The sequence below is a fragment of the Scomber japonicus genome, chromosome 12, assembly GCF_027409825.1.
Source record: "Scomber japonicus isolate fScoJap1 chromosome 12, fScoJap1.pri, whole genome shotgun sequence".
Taxonomy (NCBI): Eukaryota; Metazoa; Chordata; class Actinopteri; order Scombriformes; family Scombridae; genus Scomber; species Scomber japonicus.
In genome coordinates, this window is record NC_070589.1 from 35,298,599 (window position 1) to 35,322,493 (window position 23,895).

The 23,895-nt window shown below is 46.0% G+C and overlaps 2 protein-coding genes across 3 annotated transcripts; one reads left to right on the forward strand and one right to left on the reverse strand.

The window, feature by feature from the left end:
• Nucleotides 1-2,513: 2,513 nt before the first annotated feature.
• Nucleotides 2,514-4,376, reverse strand: LOC128369002 (vesicle transport protein SFT2C-like). 2 transcript variants are annotated; one of them, XM_053329949.1, is made up of 3 exons: nucleotides 4,241-4,376; nucleotides 2,905-3,710; nucleotides 2,514-2,725 (listed from the first exon to the last, which is right to left on the reverse strand). In XM_053329949.1, the coding sequence occupies exon 2, from the start codon at nucleotides 3,630-3,632 to the stop codon at nucleotides 2,964-2,966; it is 669 nt and encodes a 222-aa protein (XP_053185924.1). In that variant the 5' UTR covers nucleotides 3,633-3,710; nucleotides 4,241-4,376; the 3' UTR covers nucleotides 2,514-2,725; nucleotides 2,905-2,963. The 2 variants fall into 2 exon arrangements, with proteins under 2 accessions (XP_053185924.1, XP_053185925.1); XM_053329950.1 differs by having other exon boundaries at nucleotides 4,228-4,360.
• A 743-nt stretch (nucleotides 4,377-5,119) lies between these two features.
• Nucleotides 5,120-11,722, forward strand: LOC128369843 (armadillo repeat-containing protein 1-like). The gene is made up of 6 exons (XM_053330912.1): nucleotides 5,120-5,284; nucleotides 7,140-7,231; nucleotides 8,061-8,250; nucleotides 9,762-9,878; nucleotides 10,345-10,419; nucleotides 11,520-11,722. Exons 1-6 carry the CDS (start codon nucleotides 5,120-5,122, stop codon nucleotides 11,709-11,711), a joined length of 831 nt encoding a protein of 276 aa, XP_053186887.1. The 3' UTR covers nucleotides 11,712-11,722.
• The last annotated feature ends 12,173 nt before the right edge of the window (nucleotides 11,723-23,895 follow it).

The window sequence follows — 23,895 nt, forward strand, 5'->3', positions numbered from 1 at the left end:
CGACTGATTCAACCCTTCTACTACACTTCTGTGATTCAGCTGTGGAAATGATGCTGCAGTCACCATCACAATGCAGCTTTCACACTGTTGGATACAGATGGGTCTTTGTAGGGCTGAGTCACATATGTGGAGATTCAAAACTTGATCAACAGTGTGTGACTCCCTCTAGTGGATGTTGTGGAGTATTCTGTTGTCTTTGCTCCAAAGGTTTTTGTACAGAGTTTTGGTGTTTCCTGTCACTGTGGGCTGCAGAGCACAGTAGTACACAGCAGAGTCTGTCACTGCAGCAAAGGAGATCTTTAGAGGAACTGATGGTTTGTTGAGTGTAACATCAAATCTGTCTTTGGGGAACTCTGCAGCATTATCTCCATCCCCAATAGTATCACGTCGCAAAACATACTTTGGGAAATCATTTACTTCTTGTTTGTACCAGAACAAATATGGAGTGAAATTGGTCTCAAATGTACAATTAAGTGTAACTGTCTGTCCTTCAGTAGCAATGACATCTCCTCGTGGCTGGTTCACTCTGTCTTGTCCTTTACACTCTGGGGAAGAACAGAACATGCAGAGGAAGAGATGAATCAATAAAGATGATTGATTAAAGGAGAACAATCAGCAGGTTTGTTTGTGAATTGACTTCCATAAAATCATCCAGCTGTGAAAAACAGATATGTGGTTAATACATCAGGTAAAATGAGACTTTGATCTGTGTTGTAACACTCACCTATAAAGTGAGATAAAAGTATAAAGAGGTAAAGCAACATGTCTTTGGAGTTGTTGAAAGCAAACAGACAGCAGATGATCAATGTTCTTCCACTGCAGTAGAATGAAGAAACTAAACAGCCTCTCTGCTGCACAGCCCTTCTCCTCAGCATCAAGCTCATTGACTTCCTCATTTCTGCAGTGAGGAGCTGTCAGGTTTTTGTACAGAGACTGTGGGTTTACTTTCACTGTGGGCTGCAGAGCAGAAAACCTCTGTCTGATCTGATGAATTCAAACTTTCTGTCTCAACTGGACTGAGTTTAGAAATCCATGACTGTCTTCACTCTTCTTCCTCTTGATTTAAGGTGTGATCATTAAACTGTGGAGTGTTCCTCTTATAGTAAAAGTATTATAGTGATGTAGTATGCAGTATTACAGTAAAAGTACTGCAGTATTATAGTGATGTAGTATGCAGTATTACAGTAAAAGTACTGCAGTATTATAGTGATGTAGTATGCAGTATTACAGTAAAAGTACTGCAGTATTATAGTGATGTAGTATGCAGTATTACAGTAAAAGTACTGCAGTATTATAGTGATGTAGTATGCAGTATTACAGTAAAAGTACTGCAGTATTATAGTGATGTAGTATGCAGTATTACAGTAAAAGTACTGCAGTATTATAGTCATGTAGTATGCAGTATTACAGTAAAAGTACTGCAGTATTATAGTGATGTAGTATGCAGTATTACAGTAAAAGTACTGCAGTATTATAGTGATGTAGTATGCAGTATTACAGTAAAAGTACTGCAGTATTATAGTGATGTAGTATGCAGTATTACAGTAAAAGTACTGCAGTATTATAGTGATGTAGTATGCAGTATTACAGTAAAAGTACTGCAGTATTATAGTGATGTAGTATGCAGTATTATAGTGATGTAGTATGCAGTATTACAGTAAAAGTATTGCAGTATTATAGTGATGTAGTATGCAGTATTATAGTGATGTAGTATGCAGTATTATAGTGATGTAGTATGCAGTATTATAGTGATGTAGTATGCAGTATTACAGTAAAAGTACTGCAGTATTATAGTGATGTAGTATGCAGTATTACAGTAAAAGTACTGCAGTATTATAGTGATGTAGTATGCAGTATTACAGTAAAAGTACTGCAGTATTATAGTGATGTAGTATGCAGTATTACAGTAAAAGTACTGCAGTATTATAGTGATGTAGTATGCAGTATTATAGTGATGTAGTATGCAGTATTACAGTAAAAGTACTGCAGTATTATAGTGATGTAGTATGCAGTATTACAGTAAAAGTACTGCAGTATTATAGTGATGTAGTATGCAGTATTATAGTGATGTAGTATGCAGTATTACAGTAAAAGTATTGCAGTATTATAGTGATGTAGTATGCAGTATTACAGTAAAAGTACTGCAGTATTATAGTGATGTAGTATGCAGTATTATAGTGATGTAGTATGCAGTATTACAGTAAAAGTACTGCAGTATTATAGTGATGTAGTATGCAGTGCGATGCTGCCACCTGCTGGTACATCAGATCTTCACACTCATTGTTTCATATTCTCTAAATGCAGTCATGTGATCCTCTTAGAGATCAAAGTTTAATTTATTTTTTCTTTTCTTTAGATATTTTTGTCCACCTTTATTCAGCAGTAGACAGGAAACAGGAGGGGGGGGGGGGCAGAGGGATTTGAACCGGGGTCGTCTGCGTATGTGGCTCTAACCACTCGACCAGCTGCCATCAAAGTTTCATTTAATCCGTTTCAAATAAAAACCTAGGATCAGATTTTCTAGAGAAACATGTAAACTTTTTTATTTCTGGTCTGAACAACAAACAGTTTACTGATTCAAATACAAAATAAAGAGTCAGATTGTCAGTTTGGTCCTCAGTGACGGACTCCCAGCAGCCAATAATCAATAATCAGTCTGATTACATCATTCATGTTTCTGTGTGGAGCCGCAGCAGAGTCCTGGTTAACCCGGGACCCTGGAACACTTCACCGGCCCCTGGAACACTTCACCGGCCCCCGGAACACTTCACCGGCCCCTGGAACACTTCACCGGCCCCCGGAACACTTCACCGGCCCCTGGAACACTTCACCGGCCCCTGGAACACTTCACCGGCCCCCGGAACACTTCACCGGCCCCCGGAACACTTCACCGGCCCCTGGAACACTTCACCGGCCCCCGGAGGCCCCCTGACGGCTCTCTGTGTCCGGTGTCTGGCTCTCGGTCAGATCGACATGGTCTTCCCGGTGACGGTGCGTTTGAGGGCGGACGCCGCCATGCCGCCCATGAAGCGGAGCCCGGCGCTGCCGCCCGGCAGCAGCGACACCAAGCAGCCGAGGATCACCGCCACCTGCAGCGCGGCTCCCAGCGCGGTGAGCGCCGTGCTGTGGAGGCTCAGCGCCGCGTACAGAGTCCCCACGAGGGCGCACAGGTACACGGCGGCCCCGGGGGAGGTGGGCAGGGCGGCGGCCAGCCTGCTGGGGCCCCGCAGCACCGCCACCGCCGCCAGGGCGAACAGCGACCCGAGCGACCACAGCAGCGCGAACTTGCGTGCGTACAGCAGCAGCAGCGGGGCGTACAGCGCAGACAGCGCGAAGCACAGCGCGGAAAATGCGCCGCACACCGCGGAGGCGACCAGCCGCTGCCGCCGGCTCATGCCCGGCAGACACGGGTCCGGCTCCGACCACCATGACCAGGAAGCGCCGCCGCCGCTCCCGGAGCTCTGCCCGGCCGAGCCGCCGGACCACGGGCTGGACCAGCGCCCGAACCAGCTGCCCGAAACCGGCTCGGCGCCGTCCATGTCCACCGCGGTGCTGGAGCCGGACTGGGACCCGGTCTTCCCGCCTTTAGACTGCAGCAGGTACTCCTGCAGCTGCCGGTTCAGCTCCGCCATTACGGGGCAGCTAACAGGCTAACTGCTAGCAGGAGGACCTCTTCTTCTTCTGCTTCTTCTTCTTCTTCACATTAAAGTCTGAAAATTATTAAAGAAAACAGAAGAAGAAGTTTAGTAGAAGTTCAGATACTGGTGTAAAACAGAGTCAAAGTAGAAGAAGTGGTTCAGCTCCTTTACTCAGTAACAGTCAGAAAGTTCAGACTCTGAAATGAACCCAAGTATAAAAGTTAAAATGTATTTTTGCCTCCTGATAATTCTGCTAGATGAAAAAAGTTTTCCTCTTTTATTAACACAGGAAAACATCACTGGACATAAATATATAATATAAACTCTCCTCACTGACTCACTGTCACAGACTGCTGTTATATGATATAATATATATATATATAATATATGTAATATATATATTGGTATTGTAGCAGTGTAAAGTGAGCTCAGTGCTCATATAGAGTTTCCTGTCTGCACATTTAGAGGTGAACTAACATGACGTCATGTCTGCTTTATAAACTAGTAACGAGTCTGTTTGACAGCGCGAGGAGCAGAAAGTCCAGATGTTCGTGTTCAGGGTTCGGGAGGGAAAGTAAAGTTCAGACACCTGAAACATTTACCTTCTGGCTGCAGGTCACTTCCTGCTTCTCCTCCTGACTCCAGCGGAGCTCACAGTTCATATGAAACGCGTTAGTGGAGCTGTTAGTCCCGGTTAGTCCCGTTTATACCGACCGGAACACACCGGGCCGTACTTCCTGCTGGACACACCGGCGGTGACGTCTCTGTTGTGAAGCTCTGAAGCTGCTCGTGCGTCAGTTTGGGACCTTTAACTCTAACAACGCAGCAGCTCATTGGTCAGTGACATCAGGTGGCCGCTCGCCATCCAATCATGAGGCGCGGTGTAGAGACGTCACCGCCGTGGTGTCTCTCCAGCAGGAAGAACGGCCCGGTGTGTTCCGGTCGGTATAAACGGGACTAACCGGGACTAACCGGGACTAACAGCTCCACTAACGCGTTTTATATTAACTCTGAGCCACGTGATCTGCTGCTGCCGCTAACAGCTCGTTTCCGGTCGGTTAACGGAGGAAAAGCTAACCGGAGAGAGGTGAGCCGCGTGCCAGTTAGAGCTGTCAATACTGTGTGTGTGTGTGTGTGTGTGTGTGTGTAACAGGTGTGTGTGTGTGTGTGTGTGTGTAACAGGTGTGTGTGTGGGTGGGTGTGTGTGTGTGTGTGTGTGTGTTGGTGTGTGTGTAACTGGTGTGTGTGTGTGTGTAGGTAACGTAGGTAGGTGTGTGTGTGTGTGTGAGTGAGTGTATGTATAACAGGTGTGTGTGTGTGTGTGTGTGTGTGTGAGTGAGTGTGTGTGTGAGCAGCCATGGTGAGTGTGTGTGTATAACAGGTGTGTGTGTGTGTGTGTGTGTGTGTGTGTGTGTGTGTGTGTGTATATAACGTTTGTGTGTATGTGTGTGTATAACAGGTTTGTGTGTATATGTGTAGCCATGGTAACCATGCAGCCCGACGCCCTCTCCGTGGTGAACCAGCTGAGGGATCTCGCCGCCGACCCGATGAACCGGCGAGCGATCGTCCAGGACCAGGGCTGCCTGCCGGGTCTCATCCTGTTCCTGGACCACCCCAACCCTCAGGTGGTCTACTCCGCTCTGCTGGTGAGACCACAGGAAGTTAGTCTGACCACACAGGAAGTTAGTCTGACCACACAGGAAGTTAGTCTGACCACACAGGAAGTTAGTCTGACTGTGATAAACATGATGAATCCATAAATTAGGAAGGAAGGAAGGTAGGAAAGAAGGGAGGGAGGGAGGAATAAAGGAAGGAAGGAAGGAATGAAGGGAGGAAGGAAAGAAAGAATAAAGGAAGGAAGGGAGGGAGGGAAGGACAGAAGGAAGGGAGAGAGGAAGGTAGGAAAGAAGGAAGGAAGGAAGGTAGGAAAGAAGGAGGGAAGGAAGGGAGGGACTGAATTCAGACTGAACTCCGCAGCAAGACAGCATGGAGGTTACGACCAGTTCAATATAATCAATATATTAAAAAAAAGATCAATAAGAGAGTCAAGGAAGGAAGTAAGGAAGGAAGGAGGGAAGGAAGGAAGGAAGGGAGGACGACACGAAGGTTATAGATAAATTCAGACTGAACTCCGCAGCAAGACAGCATGGAGGTTACGACCAGTTCAATATAATCAATATATTAAAAAAAAGATCAATAAGAGAGTCAAGGAGGGAAAGAAGGAAGGACGAAAGGACAGAAGGGAGAGAGGGAGGAAGGAAGGAAGGACAGAAGGAAGGAAGGAAGGAAGCAAGGAAGGAAGGGAGCGACTAACTTCAGACTGAACTCCGCAGCAAGACAGCATGGACATTACGCCCAGTTCAATATAATCAATATATTAAAAAAAGATCAATAAGAGAGTCAAGGAAGGAAGGGAGGAAGAAGGAAGGAAGGAAGGAGGGAAGGAAGGAAGGAAGGAAGGACAGAAGGGAGGGAGGGAGGGAGGAAGGAAGGAAGGACAGAAGGAAGGAAGGAAGGAAGGAAGGAAGGAAGGAAGGGAGGGACTAAATTCAAACTGAACTCCGCAGCAAGACAGCATGGAGGTTACGACCAGTTCAATATAATCAATATATTAAAAAAAGATCAATAAGAGAGTCAAGGAAGGAAGGGAGGAAGAAGGAAGGAAGGAAGGAGGGAAGGAAGGAAGGGAGGGAGGAAGGAAGGTAGGAAAGAAGGAAGGAAGGAAGGGAGGGACTAAATTCAAACTGAACTCCGCAGCAAGACAGCATGGACGTTACGCCCAGTTCAATATAATCAATATATTAAAAAAAGATCAATAAGAGAGTCAAGGAGGGAAGGAAGGAAGGAAGGAAGGAAGGAAGGAAGGAAGGAAGGAAGGGAGGGAGGGAGGGAGGAAGGAAGGTAGGAAAGAAGGAAGGAAGGAAGGGAGGGACTAAATTCAAACTGAACTCCGCAGCAAGACATCATGGAGGTTACGCCCAGTTCAATATAATCAATATATTAAAAAAAGATCAATAAGAGAGTCAAGGAGGGAGGGAAGGAAGGAAGGAAGGAGGGAAGGAAGGAAGGAAGGAAGGAAGGGAGGGAGGGAGGGAGGAAGGTAGGAAAGAAGGAAGGAAGGAAGGAAGGGAGGGACTAAATTCAAACTGAACTCCGCAGCAAGACATCATGGAGGTTACGACCAGTTCAATATAATCAATATATTAAAAAAAGATCAATAAGAGAGTCAAGGAAGGAAGGGAGGAAGAAGGAAGGAAGGAAGGAGGGAAGGAAGGAAGGAAGGAAGGAAGGAAGGAAGGAAGGAAGGAAGGAAGGAAGGGAGGGACTAAATTCAAACTGAACTCCGCAGCAAGACATCATGGAGGTTACGCCCAGTTCAATATAATCAATATATTAAAGTGACTCTGAAGTGACTCGTGTGTGTGTGTGTGTGTGTGTGTGTGTGTGTGTGTGTGTGTGTGTGTGTGTGTCTATCTGCTCTCTGATTGGTGGTGGTCCCAGGCGGTGCGTTACCTGGCGGAGTGCAGAGCCAATCAGGAGAAGCTGAAGGGCGAGCTGGGGATGATGCTGAGTCTGCAGAACGTCGTCCAGAAGTGAGAAAACGTTACCTCCTATTACTCCCTCCATCCTTCTTTACCTCCTTTTACTCCCTCCATCCTCTCTTTACCTCCTTTTACTCCCTCCATCCTTCTTTACCTCCTTTTACCCCCTCCATCCTTCTTTACCTCCTTTTACTCCCTCCATCCTCTCTTTACCTCCTTTTACTCCCTCCATCCTCTCTTCACCTCCTATTACTCCCTCCATCCTTCTTTACCTCCTTTTACTCCCTCCATCCTTCTTTACCTCCTTTTACTCCCTCCATCCTTCTTCACCTCCTTTTACTCCCTCCATCCTCTCTTCACCTCCTTTTACTCCCTCCATCCTCTCTTTACCTCCTTTTACTCCCTCCATCCTTCTTTACCTCCTTTTACTCCCTCCATCCTTCTTTACCTCCTTTTACTCCCTCCATCCTTCTTTACCTCCTTTTACTCCCTCCATCCTTCTTTACCTCCTTTTACTCCCTCCATCCTTCTTCACCTCCTTTTACTCCCTCCATCCTCTCTTCACCTCCTTTTACTCCCTCCATCCTCTCTTTACCTCCTTTTACTCCCTCCATCCTTCTTTACCTCCTTTTACTCCCTCCATCCTGGCTTCACCTCCTATTACTCCCTCCATCCTCTCTTCACCTCCTATTACTCCCTCCATCCTCTCTTCACCTCCTATTACTCCCTCCATCCTCTCTTTACCTCCTTTTACTCCCTCCATCCTTCTTTACCTCCTATTACCTCCATCCTGGCTGAGTCACACAGCGCTGAGTCTCTGTGTGTGTGTGTGTGTGTGTGTGTGTGTGTCTGTGTGTGTGTGTGTGTGTGTGTGTCTCAGGTCGACCACCCCGGGGGAGACTAAGCTGCTGGCCTCAGAGATCTACGAGCTGCTGCAGGCGTCCGGCGCCGCCGACGCCGAGCCGGCCGACGAGTCGCAGAGCGGACGAAGGAAAGCTCAGTTCTTCCTCGGCTCGAGCAACAAGAGAGCGAAGACGGTGGTGCTGCACATCAACGGGCTGGACGACTCTGTGAGGGGGCATTCACTCGTTCACTCACTCATTTATTCACTCCTTCATTCACTCATTCACTCATTCATTCATTCATTCACTCCTTCATTCACTCCTTCATTCATTCACTCCTTCATTCACTCCTTCATTCACTCCTTCATTCATTCACTCCTTCATTCACTCCTTCATTCATTCACTCCTTCATTCATTCACTCCTTCATTCACTCCTTCGTTCATTCACTCCTTCATTCACTCCTTCATTCACTCCTTCATTCATTCACTCCTTCATTCACTCCTTCATTCACTCCTTCGTTCATTCACTCCTTCATTCACTCCTTCATTCACTCCTTCATTCATTCACTCCTTCATTCACTCCTTCATTCACTCCTTCATTCACTCATTCATTCATTCAGTCATTCATTCAATCAATCACTCCTTCACTCATTCGTTCACTCACTCATTTATTTATTCACTCATTCATTCACTAATTCATTCACTCATTCGTTCACTCACTCATTCATTTATTCACTCATTCATTCACTCATTCATTCAGTCATTAATTCATTCATTCACTCGTTCACTCCTTCATTCACTCGTTCACTCCTTCATTCACTCGTTCACTCCTTCATTCACTCCTTCATTCACTCCTTCATTCATTCATTCACTCATTTATTCACTCATTCATTCACTCACTCCTTCATTCATTCATTCAATCTTTATTTATAAAGCACCAAATCACAACAAAGTTTACAGGAGAGGAACCTGAGAACTGAAGGCTCTGCCTCCTGTTCTACTTTTAGAGATACTAGGAACCACAAGTAGACCTGCATGCTGGGAGCGCAGTGTTCTAGTAGGTCCATAAGGTTCTATGCGCTGGGAGCACAGTGTTCTAGTAGGTTCATAAGGTTCTATGAGCTGGGAGCACAGTGTTCTAGTAGGTTCATAAGGTTCTATGAGCTGGGAGCACAGTGTTCTAGTAGGTTCATAAGGTTCTATGAGCTGGGAGCGCAGTGTTCTAGTAGGTTCATAAGGTTCTATGAGCTGGGAGCACAGTGTTCTAGTAGGTTCATAAGGTTCTATGAGCTGGGAGCACAGTGTTCTAGTAGGTTCATAAGGTTCTATGAGCTGGGAGCGCAGTGTTCTAGTAGGTTCATAAGGTTCTATGAGCTGGGAGCACAGTGTTCTAGTAGGTTCATAAGGTTCTATGAGCGCAGTGTTCTAGTAGGTTCATGAGGTTCTATGAGCTGGGAGCGCAGTGTTCTAGTAGGTTCATAAGGTTCTATGAGCTGGGAGCGCAGTGTTCTAGTAGGTTCATAAGGTTCTATGAGCTGGGAGCACAGTGTTCTAGTAGGTTCATAAGGTTCTATGAGCTGGGAGCGCAGTGTTCTAGTAGGTTCATAAGGTTCTATGAGCTGGGAGCGCAGTGTTCTAGTAGGTTCATAAGGTTCTATGAGCTCTTTAAGATGTGATGGAGCCTGACCATTGAGAGCTTTCAGATTCACTCATTCAGGTTTTTGTTGATGTTGTTTCAGGGCCGCCGGAGTCTGTGTGAAGAAGCTCTGCTGAAGATCCGAGGAGTGATCAGCTTCACCTTCCAGATGGCTGTGAAGAGATGCATCGTTAGGATCCGCTCAGACCTGAAGGCCGAGGTGAGTCCAGAACCTGAACCAGAACCTGAACCTGGACCTGAAACAGAACCTGCTCTAATAACAGGTTCTTCAAGTTACAGAAACTAAACAAGAAAACGAAGCAGAGAAAAAGAAAAAGTCAGATTTTAATGTAGAAAGAAGAACAGACATGACACTAAGGGTTGGAGTCATAGACAGGACCGGTACCCGGGGCAACTGGGAGAGGACCGGGGCAACTGGGAGAGGACCGGGGCAACTGGGAGAGGATGACAACTGCATAGTGCTGTATCAATAATGATTGATTGATTGAAACCTCAAACATCATCTGACGTCTCAGGATCCTTTTAAGTCTGTGAACTGATGATGTCATTAGCTGATTGATACTGATCAATGATCTGTAGATAACAGGAAGTGTTCGGTAGAAGACAGGAAGTGTTCGGTAGATGACAGGAAGTGTTCGGTAGATAACAGGAAGTGTTCTCCTCAGGCTTTGGCGTGTGCGATCGCATCTACGGAGGTGATGACGGCTCAGCAGGTGGTGAAAGGAGAGAACGGAGACGAGGTCAGTTTGAGTCCATCCATCTATCTATCTATCTATATATCTATCCATCCATCCATCCATCCATCCATCCGTCCATCTATCATCCATCTATCATCCATCTATCCATCTATCCATCTATCCATCTATCCATCCATCTATCTATCTATCCATCTATCCATCTATCCATCTATCCATCTATCCATCCATCTATTTATCCATCCATCTATCCATCTATCCATCTATCCATCTATCCATCTATCTATCTATCTATCTATCTATCTATCTATCCATCCATCTATCCATCTATCTATCTATCTATCTATCTATCCATCCATCTAGCAGCAATAATAGTATAAATAAATAATAATAATAATTTACAGCAGAGCAGTAATATTAATATCGAGTGGTAACAAACCAGAGATGATACTGTTGTTACAGATTAAAGTATAATACATTAATACATATAATATATATGTATGTATAAAATACTTTAATATACTTTTATATTATATGTATATTATACCGTTGAGTTGAAATTGGTATTATACATTAAATACTAATATAGCACAGCGTTGGTCATTAAGTTGTAGAGCAGCAGAATCTAACAGTGATGAATCTGCTGCAGTAACGCTTCGTACCAGCAGGTGGCAGCAGAGTCTCAGCCACTGGGTCAAAAACTGTTTAACCCAAACTTTATGGGGAGTCTGTTTAGTTATTTATTTCATTATCTCTGTGTGCATTCTTTTTGGAAAATTATTCATAAGGACTAAAATAAATCACAGCTACTATTAATTACACCATACAGTAAAATCATTATTATTATAATTATTGTCCCCTTGCTTTGAGCGCTCTGCTACCAACACAGCTGGTTACTGTCAGAGTCTCTTTAAGGCTTTAAGCTGCTGTGACCAACTGGAAGCTAACAAGCTAACAAGCTAACAAGCTAACAAGCTAACAAGTTAAAGTTAAACTGTCTCTTCATACTTTCTAAAGACTGTTTTATAGGGTTAGGGTTATAGAAACATCAGAGTTTAAAGGAAAAGATCTTCAGACTAAGTCAAACTACCGACCCTTTATAACATTGACATGTAATGACTGTCACCCCCCCCCCCCGTCTCCAGGTGTTGATCCCGTTCTCGGAGGACGGCTCCGTGTCGGTGGAGCAGAACGTGGACCTGCCGGACTACCTGCCCGAAGACGAGAGTCCGTCTCAGGATCCGGACAAGGCGGTGACCCGGGTGGGAACGGGCGGAGACGGAGCCACCTGGCTGGGCGCCGCCGCCAACTTCCTGTCCCGCTCCTTCTACTGGTGACCCTGCAGGGCTGCCGTACCCCCCCGCCCGCCCCACCCCCGTTAAAGCCTCCCGCCGCCCGTCACAACCAAAATCTACCAGCTGCCAAATCTCAGCGCCGCCCGCCGGAGGGACGGCGCTGCCACGGTGATGTCGTCACTTTAAACCGAGACGAGCGGCGGCGTTCTCTCCGTTAACGGGTCTGAAACCAAAATGTCTTAACGGAGCGGCGCCATGAACTGAACCTCCTTTTACCTTCCACGTATTTATTTGACCAACGGACTGAGTGACGTCTCGCAGTCTGACGCCTTTAGTTTGAACTTCTGCTGCTTCACAGCGACGCGTCTTTAAAACGTCTCAATCATGACGAACGCCTGAGTCACTGCGTCACCTGTCAGCCAATCAGAAACGACTTCCTGTCAGCTGTTTGAACCAGAATCAGGTTTTTATGTTTCCATCATCAGAACTCGACTTTTTATACCCGTTTAAATTCTGATCAGCGAATACGAGACGATGTTTGACTCAGTGGTTTGGAAGAGAGTCAGATCAGAGACTCTGAGTTCAGACTCCGACAGTCAGCTGTGACGAAGATGAAGACGATGAAGACGATGAAACTCAGGAAACTTTCCATCAGGACGACGTCACAGTTTATCTGCACTGAGTCTTTTTTTATGAAATCAGCCGCTGAAACAAACGTCGTCTCATATTCAGAACGATCCGATGATAAAAGCTTCAAACGTTAAAACTCATCAGAAACCATGTGGGACCACGAGGAGGGGAACATCTCTGGTTACATGTCAGGAAACTTTCCATGGGAATTATGGGAATTTTGAGTAATTTATACAAACTATAATATAAGCATTTCATTTTGTCAGACATGCAAACTAATCTCGTTTTGACTGATTCATTTGTGATCAGAACTTTAATTAATTCTTTTATTGATTAACAAAAACATGAATGTTGAGTAAAATCAACGCTTTGACTCCACATCCCATAATATTCCTGATGGAGGAAGCACAGTGCACATAGAGGCACGTAGAGGCTGTGTGCAGAGAGTCATTAAATCTGCTGGTTTTCACTTCTCTGTTATAGTCCAACAGACCAACATCAAGCAGCATGTTTGACTTCTCTGTTACAGTCCAAACCCAACACTAACACACTAACACACTAACGAGAGCTGTCAGCGTTAACGTGTTAATCGCGATTAGATTAATGCAATCCATAAAGCATTAATTTTTTTAATCTCATTTTAATGCTGCAAGCCTTTTTGTCCCTTCTCCTCCCCCGTAGATGGCTCCTCTAGCTGTAGCGCTATGCTTTGAAGTGGCCTCCTGCAGTAAACCTACCGCGCTGATGGAAAGTAAGAGAGCTACTGGACTTTTGAACGGCTTGTTTAACTTTAAAACACTTCCAGACGCTTCAGTTGACAAGTCAAAAGTAAAATGCAACCTGTGTCAAACGGAGTTTAACTACCACCGGAGTACGTGGAGTTTGAGTTAGCACCTCCACGCTAAACACCCAGGTGCAGCCAAGCCAGCCTCAGCTCCACCAAAGGACCATTTTGGAGTGTGGGAGTCGCAGCAGAGCCGTGATTGATTCCCAGTTAAGACACTCTGGTAAGAAATGCTTTACATTATGGGCTTAAAACTGCCTTCAAATGGAAAATAACAGGATTTTAAACATGCAATTCAAAACGCCATTAATCGTGATTAACTATGGAAACTCTGAGATTAATCTCGATTAAACAAATTAATCGTTTGACAGCCCTACTATAAACACACTAACACAAGCAATGTTGTACATTTCCACTTCATTTCCGTTAATTCCCATGGAAAGTTTCCAAAGTTTTGCAACCCTAGTCCCACATGGGTTTGTCCTTGGTTGCCATGGTGACTCCACCTGTGTTTGCCCATACGGGGTCTAAGTGGGATCAGACTGGACCTTAAATGGGTCACTGACTGAAATCTGCAGGTTTTAAATGAACATCAGTCTTTTATCCTCGTTGGCGTTCGTCATCATTTGGATCATTTTAAAGATGAGCGACGTCGTTCCCGCTGTGTGACGTTCCCGCAGTGTGTGACGTTCCCGCTGTGTGACGTTCCCGCTGTGACGCTCCCGCTGTGACGTTCCCACTGTGTGACGTTCCCGCCGTGTGACGTTCCCGCAGTGTGACGTTCCCGCAGTGACGTTCCCGCCGTGTGACGTTCCCACAGTGTGACGTTCCCGCAGTGACGTTCCCGCAGTGACGTTCCCGCTGTGTGACGTTCCCGCCGTGTGACGTTCCCACAGTGACGTTCCCACAGTGTGACGTTCCCGCTGTGACGTTCCCGCCGTGTGACGTTCCCACAGTGATGTTCCCACAGTGTGACGTTCCCGCAGTGACGTTCCCGCTGTGTGACGTTCCCGCTGTGTGACGTTCCCGCCGTGTGACGTTCCCGCTGTGTGACGTTCCCACTGTGTGACGTTCCCACAGTGACGTTCCCGCCGTGTGACGTTCCCACAGTGACGTTCCCGCCGTGACGTTCCCGCCGTGTGACGTTCCCACAGTGACGTTCCCGCTGTGTGACGTTCCCGCCGTGTGACGTTCCCGCTGTGTGACGTTCCCACTGTGTGACGTTCCCACAGTGACGTTCCCGCCGTGTGACGTTCCCACAGTGACGTTCCCGCCGTGACGTTCCCGCCGTGTGACGTTCCCACAGTGACGTTCCCGCTGTGTGACGTTCCCACAGTGACGTTCCCGCCGTGTGACGTTCCCACAGTGACGTTCCCGCCGTGACGTTCCCGCCGTGTGACGTTCCCACAGTGACGTTCCCGCCGTGTGACGTTCCCACAGTGACGTTCCCGCCGTGTGACGTTCCCGCCGTGTGACGTTCCTGCATCAGAGTGTTACTGAGTGAATCTGTGAGGACAGAACGGTGCTTTTACTTTGTAGTGTCGTATGAATGCCTTTATACTGAAACTGTTACTTTAACTTCCTGTGGAGCAGACGCTGAGTCCTGCTTGGACTTCCTGTTCCACTCGTCGAATGGAGCAACGTTACCCGAGCTTTATTTAAACCTCCAGAGAGTTGAACTGGGATCAGTTTGTCAACGTTTTTGCACATTTAATCAGAAATCTGCATCTTTAAACATGGACGTGAGTCAGGAAGGAGTCAGGACCTGAACTCTGAGCTCCAGACTGACAGACGGGAACTTTAATGATCCCTGAGGAGAAAGTTTAACCGAATGAATCCAACTTTTTTTATTATTTAATTCATTCCTTCGGAGCACATGGTGGTGCGTCACATTCCCAGACTGAAGGAGAGCCGAGAGCCGAGAGAAGAAAGAGTTTGACCTACATTCACGTGTTGTGTCTTGTTTACTGAAGAGGAACAAAAATGCAAAGTCTGACCAACAAGATCCAGCATGTTTAATATGAAACCAGCTTTTTAACAGAGCAGCGAATGCATCATCAGCGGTGCGTTCAGGTTCATTCAGGTTCCTGAAGCCGGCTGAAGGTTGGTTGGTTTGAAATGAAAGTTAAAGTCTTAAAGCTGTGGGTTGTCTTGTAATGAGAGTAATGAAGCTGTTAGCCATGTTCCTCACACTGATGTTAAACCGGTCTGTAACAGAGCTGCAACCATGAACCCAACACATCCAAACTTTATCACCAACCTCTCATAAAGCTAAACTTCACTGGTTCAGATCCTTTTAACCCTTTATTGGGCAAATAATTATATTTGGTAACTTCTGTAAATGTCCCAAAATATCCTTCCTTCCTTTCCTTGCTTCCTTCTTTCCTTCCTTCCTTTCCTTTCTCCTTTCCTTCCTCCCTCCCTCCTTCTCTCCTCCCTTCCTTCTTTCCTTCCTCCATCCTTCCTTCCTTTCCTTTCTTCCATCTGTTCTTCCTCCCTCCCTCCTTCTCTCCTCCCTTCCTTCTTTCCTTCCTCCATCCCCTTTCTTCTTCCTCCCTCCCTCCTTCTCTCTTTCTTTCCTCCCCCTCCCTTCCTTCCTTCCTTCTTTCCTTCCTCCTTCTCTCCTTCCTTCCATCTGTTCTTCCTACCTCCCTCCTTCTCTCCTCCCTTCCTTCTTTCCTTCCTCCATCCTTCCTTCCTTTCCTTCCTTCCATCTGTTCTTCCTCCCTCCCTCCTTCTCTCCTCCCTTCCTTCTTTCCTTCCTCCATCCCCCTTTCTTCTTTCTTCCCTTCCTCCCTCCCTCCTTCTCTCCTCCCTTCCTTCTTTCCTTCCTCCATCCCCCTTTCTTCTTTCTTCCCTTCCTCCCTCCCTCCTTCTCTCCTCCCTTCCTTCTTTCCTTCCTCCATCCCCCTTTCTTCTTTCTTCCCTTCCTCCCTCCCTCCTTCTCTCCTCCCTTCCTTCTTTCCTTCCTCCATCCCCCTTTCTTCTTTCTTCCCTTCCTCCCTCCCTCCTTCTCTCCTCCCTTCCTTCTTTCCTTCCTCCATCCCCCTTTCTTCTTTCTTCCCTTCCTCCATCCTCCTTCTCTCTTTCTTTCTTCCCCCTCCCTTCCTTCCTTCCCTTCCTTCCTTCCTTTCCTTCCTCCCTCCTTCCTTCCCTTCCTTCTTTCCTTTCTCCATCCCCCTTTTTTCTTCCTTCCTTCCTTCTTTCTTTCCTTCCATCTGTCCTTCCTCCCTCCCTCCTTCTCTCCTCCCTTCCTTCTTTCCTTCCTCCATCCCCCTTTCTTCTTTCTTCCCTTCCTCCCTCCCTCCTTCTCTCTTTCTTTCCTTCCTCCCTCCCTCCTTCTCTCTTTCTTTCCTCCCCCTCCCTTCCTTCCTTCCTTCTTTCCTCCGTCCTTCCTTCCTTTCCTTCCTCCCTCCTTCCTTCCATCCTTCCTTCCATCCTTCCTTCCACCCTAAAAGGTTAAATGTGATGATTCTGAGACAGGAAACTGAATATTTATGAGACATTTAAACAAATAATCAATGAATCAATGAATCAATAATGTTTGGTTGCAGCTCTGAAATCATTCCTGAGGATCTTTGCATGCCCACCCCCCATCCCCCATTCCCCCCCCCCCAGTCTGTTGGACCATGTTTGCCTTTGAGAGTCCTTTTAATGACCTGCAGCGAACCGCGATGTGTTCACTGTCATCACGTACAGTGCGTGACTAACAACCAACAGCGTTTCCATGGAGATAAATTGAAACTCTGAATGGTGGGGGTTTTTTTTTTTGGGAGCAGCTGATTTACTGTCGGACTGAACTCATTACTGTTACTGTGTTACTGTGTTTAAACTTCACTGCTTTAATTTATACAGAAGATACCACAAATAGTCTGTTACTACTATTATTACTATCATTATTATTATTACTGTTATTATTATTATTATTATTATTATTATTAAGTCTGCAGGAAGTCGTCTCGAGGCCTCCGCAGACTTTTAAAGTGTGATGAAGTCTGGAGCCCGACCAATAATTATTAGAATTACACTTTCACTGATACCGAAATATAAGAGGAGACGGAGGAGAGGGAGGAGACGAGGAGAGGGAGGAGAGGGAGGACACTGATACTGAAATATAAGAGGAGACGGAGGAGAGGGAGGAGACGAGGAGAGGGAGGAGAGGGAGGACACTGATACTGAAATATAAGAGGAGACGGAGGAATCAAGTGGTTCCAAAATGTGCTGGTTCTCTTTTTAATTTTAATTAAGAGGGGGAACTGGCCCAGCTCTGCTCTGCTCTGCAGCCGTGGAGATGGGTTTGAGTCCCAGTGCTCTTCTTTAATTAAGGGGGCCCAAACTGGCGCGGAGGTGGTCGAGTGGTTACAGCGCATGCCATATACGCAGCCGACCCCGGTTCGAATCCCGATCGGAGGTCCTTTGCTGCATGTCACACCCCCCTCTCACTCCCATGTTTCCTGTCGGTCTATCTTAAAAAAAAAAAAAAGGGGGGCCCAAACTTCTCTTCCATACAGGACGATTGGTTCTATGATATTTTGGAAAATTTTAAGCCGGATCTTGATTGGGGGGGTTAAATTTGAATAAGACTTTTCGTATGTATGATATGCTCTACGGCAGGCATGTCCAAACTATTCCACAAAGGGCCATGTGGCTGCAGGTTTTTAGTTCCAACCGATCAAGAGCACATGATTCAACCAATCAACTGTCTGAAGACTGAGATCAATTGATTAAATGATTCAAGCCTGGTGTGTTCCTGATTGGTTGAAATGAAAACCTGCAGCCACATGGCCCTTTGTGGAATAGTTTGGACACCCCTGCTCTACGGGCTTTATCTGCCACTCACAGCTTTAACAGAGCGTCCAGAAGCAGTGATAGTCAGACCACGGTAGGTGTATTCCACAGTGTGACTCAGATATTAGTATCAGTAAATAATATCTGATCAGTAAATATCGGTCGGCTCCAGTCTGGACCGATGTGCTCGTAGCTCCGCCCCCAGCACAGTAGCTCCGCCCCCAGCACAGACGGTCCAATCACACCAGGTGTCAGCAGGAGTATCGGCCGATCTCACGAAGACTTCTGAACAAACTTCACAGACAGCAAAAACCTGTTTAATGATTTTTATTCATGTTAGAAATCAAAAGAAATGCTCGATGAGACTCGGAGCCGAAGCTTCCTGTGAGAGGTGATACACCGTCTGTCTGAATGTTTAAAGGTTTCTTTCTACTTCTACTTCTACTCAGGTCAAAGGTCAAATTCAGATCATTCAGATTTAAAATGAACAAAGTCAAAATGAGAATTTTCATTTTTTTAAAAACTGATTTCAATTTTGAGTTCTTCACTGAAACTTGCTCATCATCATCATCATCATCATCATCATCATCATCACCATCATCATCATCTTCATCATCATCACCATCATCATCATCATCACCACCACTATCACCATCATCATCATCACCTTCATCAGTGTGCTGTTGTCTGTTTCACAGCTGCAGGAAATAAAATGTGTGTCATGAATATTTAGAGTCTCGTGCTGATTTTTACATTTTTACATCGTTAATGTTTAACCATCAAATAAAAATGTGATTTTAAACTGTATTTCATCAGATGTCAGGATGTTAACGGGAGAGGAGAGAAGAAAAAACTATAACCGTTATAATTCTGATCAGCGAATATGAGACGATGTTTGACTCAGTGGTTTGGAAGAGAGTCAGATCAGAGACTCTGAGTTCAGACTCCGACAGTCAGCTGTGACGAAGATGAAGACGATGAAACTCAGGAAACTTTCCATCAGGACGACGTCACAGTTTATCTGCACTGAGTCTTTTTTTATTAACCCTTTATTGGGCAAATATCCATCCTTCCTTCCTTCCTTCCTTCCTTCCTTTCCTTCCTCCCTGCCTTCTTTCTTCCCTTCCTCTTTTCCTTTTTCCCTCCCTCGTTCCTTATTTCCTCCGTCCTTCCTTCCTTCCTTCCTTCCTTCCTTCTTTCCTTCCTTCCTTTCCTTCCTCCCTGCCTTCTTTCTTCCCTTCCTCTTTTCCTTTTTCCCTCCCTCGTTCCTTATTTCCTCCGTCCTTCCTTCCTTTCCTTCCTTCCATCTGTCCTTCCTCCCTCCCTCCTTCTCTCCTCCCTTCCTTCTTTCCTTCCTCCATCCTTCCTTCCTTTCCTTACTTCCATCTGTGTGCAGAAGAGAGTCATTGGAAAGTTTGAGCAATTTATACAAACATACTGTTTTCAGTTTTTGGACTTTTTCTCTAATCTTTTTTTATTTTTGCTGAAACATTGAAAGAAAGAAGTTCAGTATGAGGAGAAGCAAGTTCAGGAGTTATAGAAAGAAAGTGTGTTTGTGCTCTTTGTGAGTCGATGAGGATTAAAAGTAGTGAAAGTGAAAGAAGAGGAAACAGACTCAGGATGTGAACAGACTCATTGATGGTGACTCTGATGTGGTGCAGCTGCAGGCGACGCTGTGGGAGGTGAATGAGGCTCTTTGAGCGTCTGTCGGCCAACAGCAGCTGAACGAGCGTTTTGTGTCGGAGCACAAAGAAAAGAGCTCAGAGACAAGAGGTTACTGCAGGTCGTTGAGACGCTGAAGAAAACCAGCAGCCTGTGAACGCCTCGTCCACATTCACAGTTTATTTCATTATTCTTCAAATGTGACTTCAGATTTCATGTTTAGTTTGAAACAGAAACCTTCCTTCCTCTCTTTCTTCCTTCCTTCTTTACCTTCTACCTTCCTTCCTTCCTTCCTTACCTTGTTCCTTCCTTCCTCACCTTCCTTCCTTCCTTTATTCCTTCCTTCATTCCTCCCTTCCTTCCTTCTTCCATTCCTTCCTACCTTCCTCCCTTCCTTCCTTCCTTCCAAAGTTTTTATGCCAAACTAGTTGATATGGTGTTAGGTAGGAAGGAAGGAAGGAAGGAAGGATGGAAGGAAGGAAGGAAACGTTTGAGACGGTTTCAGCTCCAGTTTTACTTTTTATTTCAGTCTGAAGTTTAGTTTTAGGAGCAGAGTCTCATGCAGGAATAAAAATGGGTTTTAAGACGAGTTTTAAAAATGGACAGTGAGGAGGCTCGTCTAATATTTAAAGGAAGCTCGTTCCATCATTTTTACTTCCTTGCTTAATTGCTTCCTCCTTTCATCCTTCCTTCCTCCCTTGCTTAATTCCTCCCTCCCTCCTTTCCTTATTCCTCTCTTCAATCATTCCTGCCTCCCTCCTTTCCTCCCTTATTCCTCTCTTTCTTCCTTCCTCCCTCCTTTCTTTCCTTATTCCTCTCTTCCATCCTTCCTCCCTCCCTTCCATCCTCCCTTCCTCCTTTCCATCCTTCCTTATTCCTCTCTTCCATCCTTCCTCCCTCCCTTCCATCCTCCCTTCCTCCTTTCTATCCTTCCTTCTTCCTCCCTTCAATCCTTCCTTCCTCCCTTCAATCCTTCCTTCCTCCCTTCCATCCTTCCTTCCTCCCTTCCATCCTTCCTTCTTCCTCCCATCCTTCCTTCCTCCCTTGGCTTGTCTAATATTTAAAGGAAGCTCGTTCCATAGTTTAGGAGCAGCTACAGAAAAAGCTCTCTCCCCTCTGAGCTTCCGCTTTGACCTTTGACCTCGGTACCTCCAGGAGCAGCAGGTCAGCTGACCTGACCTTTGAGCTCGGTACCTCCAGGATCAGCAGATCAGCTGACCTGACCTTTGACCTCGGTACCTCCAGGAGCAGCAGAGCAGCTGACCTGACCTTTGACCTCGGTACCTCCAGGAGCAGCAGATCAGCTGACCTGACCTTTGACCTCGGTACCTCCAGGAGCAGCAGATCAGCTGACCTGACCTTTGACCTCGGTACCTCCAGAGCAGGAGCGTGGGGGTGAAGGAGCTCAGAGAGGTAGAGCGGGGTGGGGGGGGGGGGTGATGAGCTCAGAGAGGTAGAGCGGGGCCAGTCCATTTAAAGAGACTCTAAAGTGCTCAGGAAGCCAGTGGAGGAGCCAGGATGGAGTCATGTGCTCCCTCCTACGTACTCCAGTTAAGAGGCGAGCGGCTCTGTCACCTTTCTGCCATCAGCTGTTTCCTGCTGTAACACGAACCCACCACAGCCTCACTCTGACTCACTTTCATCACTCTGGTACCCCTGATACCCCCCCCATTACACTCTGATACCCCCTGATACCCCCCCCCTCACTCTGACTCACTTTCATCACTCAAACTTTGCTTTTAGCCAGAATTTCTTCTCTTTCTTCTCTAAACCACTTCTCTGAGGTGGAAAGTTTTGAAATCCAGAAGTTTCTCATGAGTCAGTGAACTACTCACGATTAACAAAGAAAACCGTTCACGTAGACAATAGAGCCGCCCGCCGTGATGTCATCATGATGTCATCGAGACGTGAAACAGCATGTTAACAGATTAAACTGTTAATGTTAACTCTGTAACTGTGACTGTGAGTCATTCAGCAGCAGGGAGAAAGTGGCGGTGCTGGATGTGATCTGCTACCTGAACATGACCTATGACCTATGACCCCTGATCAGAGAAACCAGAGGAGTCAAACTCATTTTCATTCAAGGGCCACATACAGACCAATCTGATCTCATGTGGGCCGGATCATTAAAAAGATGGAAGGAAGGAAGGAAGGAAGGAAAGAAGGAAGGAAGGAAGGAATGAAGAAAAAAAAGAGAGACAGGGAGGAAGGAATGAAGGAAGGATGGAAGGAAGAAAGGACAGAAGGAAGGAAGGAAGGAAGAAAAAAAGAGAGACAGGGAGGAAGGAATGAAGGAAGGCAGGAAGGAAGGAAGGACAGAAGGAAGGAAGAAAAAAAGAGAGACAGGGAGGAAGGAATGAAGGAAGGCAGGGAGGAAGGAAGGACAGAAGGAAGGATGGAAGGAACGAAGGAAGGAAAGAAAGAAAGAAAGAAAAAAGAAAGAGAGGAAGGAAGGAAGGAAAAGAAGACAGGAAGGAAGGAAGGAAGGACAGAAGGAAGGAAGGAAGGAAGAAAGGACAGAAGGAAGGAAGGAAGGAAGGAAGAAAAAAAGAGAGACAGGGAGGAAGGAATGAAGGAAGGAAGGAAGGAAGGAAGGAAGGAAGGAAGGAAGGAAGGAAGGAAGGAAGGAAGAGAGACAGGGAAGAAGGAATGAAGGAAGGCAGGGAGGAAGGAAGGACAGAAGGAAGGAAAAGAAGACAGCAAGGAAAGATGGGAGGAATGAAGGAAGGAACGAAGGAAAAATAAAGAAAGAAAGGGAGGAAGGACAGAAGGAAGGGAGGAAGGACAGATAGAAGGAAGTATGGAAAAAAGACAGGAAGGAAAGTGGGCCAGTTTGGACCTCTCGGCGGGCCGGTTCTGGCCCACGGGCCTCATGTTTGACCCCCCTGAGATAAACCATCCAACATGTCAGTCAGTGAGCCAGTTAGCGAAGCTTCAACAGGAAGAGTTAGAGGATTGATTCCATATTTAGTATTTATAGTTATTAGATGATAACTTCCTGTTGATAATGTTTGTACCAGATTAGAAACAGCAGCTATAGAAGCTCATTTCATTGTATTTCATGTTGGGTCTGATACGAGCTCTCTGCAGAACCTTTAAGAGATTAAACATGTTGGTCAATCAATCAATCTTTATTTGTAAAGCGCCAAATCACAACAAAGTTATCTCAAGGCTCTTTCCACATAGAGCAGGTTCTAAGCCGGTTTCATTTAAAGAGACCCAACATTCCCACATGAGACACAGTGGAGAGAAAAAACTCCCTTTTAACAGGAAGAACCCTCAGAACCAGACTCAGAGTGGGAGAACATCTTTTAACAGGAAGAACCCTCAGAACCAGACTCAGAGTGGGAGAACATCTTTTAACAGGAAGAACCCTCAGAACCAGACTCAGAGTGGGAGAACATCTTTTAACAGGAAGAACCCTCAGAACCAGACTCAGAGTGGGAGAACATCTTTTAACAGGAAGTACCCTCAGAACCAGACTCAGAGTGGGAGAACATCTTTTAACAGGAAGAACCCTCAGAACCAGACTCAGAGTGGGAGAACATCTTTTAACAGGAAGAACCCTCAGAACCAGACTCAGAGTGGGAGAACATCTTTTAACAGGAAGAACCCTCAGAACCAGACTCAGAGTGGGAGAACATCTTTTAACAGGAAGAACCCTCAGAACCAGACTCAGAGTGGGAGAACATCTTTTAACAGGAAGAACCCTCAGAACCAGACTCAGAGTGGGAGAACATCTTTTAACAGGAAGAACCCTCAGAACCAGACTCAGAGTGGGAGAACATCTTTTAACAGGAAGTACCCTCAGAACCAGACTCAGAGTGGGAGAACATCTTTTAACAGGAAGAACCCTCAGAACCAGACTCAGAGTGGGAGAACATCTTTTAACAGGAAGAACCCTCAGAACCAGACTCAGAGTGGGAGAACATCTTTTAACAGGAAGAACCCTCAGAACCAGACTCAGAGTGGGAGAACATCTTTTAACAGGAAGAACCCTCAGAACCAGACTCAGAGTGGGAGAACATCTTTTAACAGGAAGAACCCTCAGAACCAGACTCAGAGTGGGAGAACATCTTTTAACAGGAAGAACCCTCAGAACCAGACTCAGAGTGGGAGAACATCTTTTAACAGGAAGAACCCTCAGAACCAGACTCAGAGTGGGAGAACATCTTTTAACAGGAAGAACCCTCAGAACCAGACTCAGAGTGGGAGAACATCTTTTAACAGGAAGAACCCTCAGAACCAGACTCAGAGTGGGAGAACATCTTTTAACAGGAAGAACCCTCAGAACCAGACTCAGAGTGGGAGAACATCTTTTAACAGGAAGAACCCTCAGAACCAGACTCAGAGTGGGAGAAC